At 34.2% G+C, this 3,277-nt stretch overlaps 1 protein-coding gene across 1 annotated transcript; it reads right to left on the bottom strand.

Annotated features, from left to right (window-relative positions):
• Positions 1-495: 495 nt before the first annotated feature.
• LOC116124485 (mini zinc finger protein 3) lies at positions 496-1,039 on the bottom strand. The gene has a single exon (XM_031410226.1). It carries the CDS (start codon positions 790-792, stop codon positions 511-513), a length of 282 nt encoding a protein of 93 aa, XP_031266086.1. The 5' UTR covers positions 793-1,039; the 3' UTR covers positions 496-510.
• Between the last annotated feature and the right edge of the window lie 2,238 nt (positions 1,040-3,277).

Genomic DNA, 3,277 nt, shown 5'->3' with positions numbered 1-3,277 from the left:
ATAAAATTCAGATTGCTCACTCTGCAAGTTTTACATAGCTGGCAACAAGCTTAAGATCTTCATCTTTTCCTTTTCAATTCCTCGAGCAACTCACTCTATACTAGACTAATTGAATTCACCTATTTAATAATTGCATAAACCTTTATCTCATCTTCCTTCCCTAGTATGCTGAAGAGAAAAGAAAGAGTACTGGACAAAAGAAAAATGAACAGGCTACAGAATTAATAATCCTTTTTTTTTTTTTCCTGATTTGAAGAACACAACAATTGAAGTTTGATATATCTTAAACACCTTAACCACAAATTCATCAAGCACACAAACATGCACGGTGTACTTGAAATCTAATTCTGTTTCTCTCCTTTTTTCTTACAATCATAGTCAAGTCTGTTGATGATAATAAGAATTAATACAAGATCAACACAACAATCTTCTAGAGCAATAACAACAATCAATCAGTTAATTCATATATAACACCTCGTTTTCTAATTATATATGTTTTTTTTTTTTTTTTTAACTAGAATTGGGTGGAGTATACTCACAAACTACCTCAGTTTCCACTTCCCTTCTGTGGAAATTCCTGTGGCAACCGCAAGCGGCGCATGTGAGCGCGCTTGTTCCTTCTTCACCACTCGCCATGAATTCTCTGCAGCCATCCACGGCGTATCCTCCGATATTTGCCGCGTGATTCTTTTGGCACTCGCCGTATCGGACGCATCTGACCATTGAAGAAGAAGTACTAGAAGTTCTCCCGGATGCATCTCTTTTAACCACCACTTGACGCTTCTTCATCATCTGGAAAAACCCTAATTCTTGAGCTGATTATTGAAGGAAACTGATGGTGGGGATTTTCAAGATCAGTTTTTTCATCAAAACCCAGAAAAGAAAGCCAAAACTTTGTGAGAATTAAGCTATATAGAAAGAAAAAAAGATACCTTTAAGTGGGTTGATGTCTAACCCTAACCCTAGCGTATGTATTTATAAGGCTTAGTAGGAGGATATACAAAGGAGCCATCAGCAATCTTATGTTACCATTATTTTATTGTCCTTTGGTTTAGTAAGAAAGAAAAGATCACTTGCCAAAAAAAATAGGAAAGAAAAGATCCACCGCGGGCTATTCATTCTGTCAACCAATCACAACAAGCCACGTCAGTATCAGATTATACAGACACAGAAATATACATATGAGATTATAAGTCAATAGATCGATCAGACATTAATTAATTTTTTTGGTTATTTTAATTAATATTTGGGGAGTATATTTAAAGCAATGTCATTCACACTGTACTGTGATCAATAACATGACAAGATTACAATGGAGCTATATAGAGAAAATCTTTGTCCTTGCATAAAACCACAAAAACCCTAGCTAGAATATGATCTTTAGAATTGATATTTCAACTGCCATTAAAGATATTATAGGTAAATGTTTGCAAAATTTGGTTTAATCGATAATACTTTTATGGCCCAGAACACAGAGATTAATTATAAAGGGAAGAAAGAGTAATGGAAACTGGTTTGTTATTATTTATTTCCGTGGGTCCAAAGTGACACTTAAAAGGAAGGTGGCCATGGCCCTGTAGAACTGTGACAACAACTCCTGTCTAATTACCTCAGATTCTAATAATTTGGAGCATTAATGCCCACCATGTATGAATATGAACCAACTTCTTCTCCTTGCATCTAATCAAATCAACGACAATAATAAATTTATAAAATTTCAACGTCAATTAGATGCTATTTAAATCCTTCAGCTTAGTGTTAGGAAATTAGTCTCACTCAAAGGAAAAAAACAGATAAAGGAACGACTCATCACTAAATTATTTTGATTTTGCCCACAGTTTTGATTAATTTCCCAGAATTATATTATCAGAAAACATCAGTGCAGAAACTATGCTGGAAAGAAGCGAAGTATTAAATTTGTTGAGCTCTTCAGCTGAGTAGTGATGCTAATGAACAGTGATAATCAGAAATTTTACCATATCAATTAAGTGAGAAGAAAGGCGAAGGGACAATGGGGTGGTCAATCAAAATCATTTGCATAGTTTGGCCAAATTAAAAAGTGACTGAGGGACAAAGACACGTGTAATTATCAATCAAGAACGTGCACATAAATTTGATTAACTAATTAATATATATATATATGGGGTTAATGTTAATCTTTGAAAAGGTCCTTATTGGTTCATAACATGGCAGAAACTCATTCAATAATCAGTTTATGCACTTGAAGACATCTCGGACCCTGTTCCAGTTGCCAATGCAAATAGTATTTCAGAATGTTGGCTAGAGTCAACCGCAGCTTATATTCAGTTAGCCGCAAGAAGTAATTGTGATTACTATTACCGCATATTCGAACACAGGAAATAGTCATTATCATATACATATTGGTCATCTGGATTCACAGAGATTTATGATAATGACCATAGTGGAGATGGAATGTTGTGATTCTTCAATTAGTTTGTTTAAACATATTGGGGTTGCTATTAGGATATTGAATCACAAAAAGTAAGTCTTATCAACATTATTTGGCTTATAGCTTTACATAATTCTATAATCAATAATGACAATGCCCATTATCATGATGCTTAATTAGTTTGGTCAAGATATTATTTTAATTTACTCATGGAATATTAATGGGATGGTCAAACCTATGAATTACTCTCATAAAGTCTGAGATTTGAGTTATCTGTGTGACCAACAAAACCATATAGTGATGACAGGTTAGTTGGGACTCCAGTTTTGAACTCGAACTTCGTGCCGAACCTTATATACACAAAAATTAGTGTTCTTTCAATTCTTGTCCGCCTCAAAAACTGGCTCATTGATCCTGAGTTTCGTACAAGTAGATGATTGATAAACCCCCTTCAATATTTTTACAAGTTCAATTAATATCTTCAATGTACTAATCTCATAAAAAAAAAAAAAAATTAATGCATTTAAGATCACTAGAAAGCACAGTGGTTAGAGAAAGACCATAGCTAATAATGGGAAGTTGAATATGATGTGAATGATTTATATTGGGGAAGGGATTATGATGAGACCGTTTGTTTCTCAACAACCGTACCCAACTTGTGAAGCAAACAGTAGTCGAACCTATGGGAGATCCTATGCTTCCAAGCCATCTTGACTCGGGAGATAATAAAAGTCCAACCTGAAAAGATAGACTTGATTGATGCAACTTAATTAATTAGTGGCCATATCAAAATGTACAATAGACACTCACCCAATCAAATTTTTACAATAGACACAGACCTACTAATTAATTTTCCATGTGTGGTCA

This window comes from Pistacia vera, unplaced genomic scaffold (assembly GCF_008641045.1).
Source record: "Pistacia vera cultivar Batoury unplaced genomic scaffold, PisVer_v2 Contig152, whole genome shotgun sequence".
Taxonomy (NCBI): Eukaryota; Viridiplantae; Streptophyta; class Magnoliopsida; order Sapindales; family Anacardiaceae; genus Pistacia; species Pistacia vera.
This window is presented reverse-complemented; position numbering and strand designations above follow the sequence as displayed.

Excerpts from the sequence above, each read along its gene's own strand:
- LOC116124485 (XM_031410226.1), bottom strand. The coding sequence starts at position 792 with ATGATGAAGAAGCGTCAAGTGGTGGTTAAAAGAGATGCATCCGGGAGA.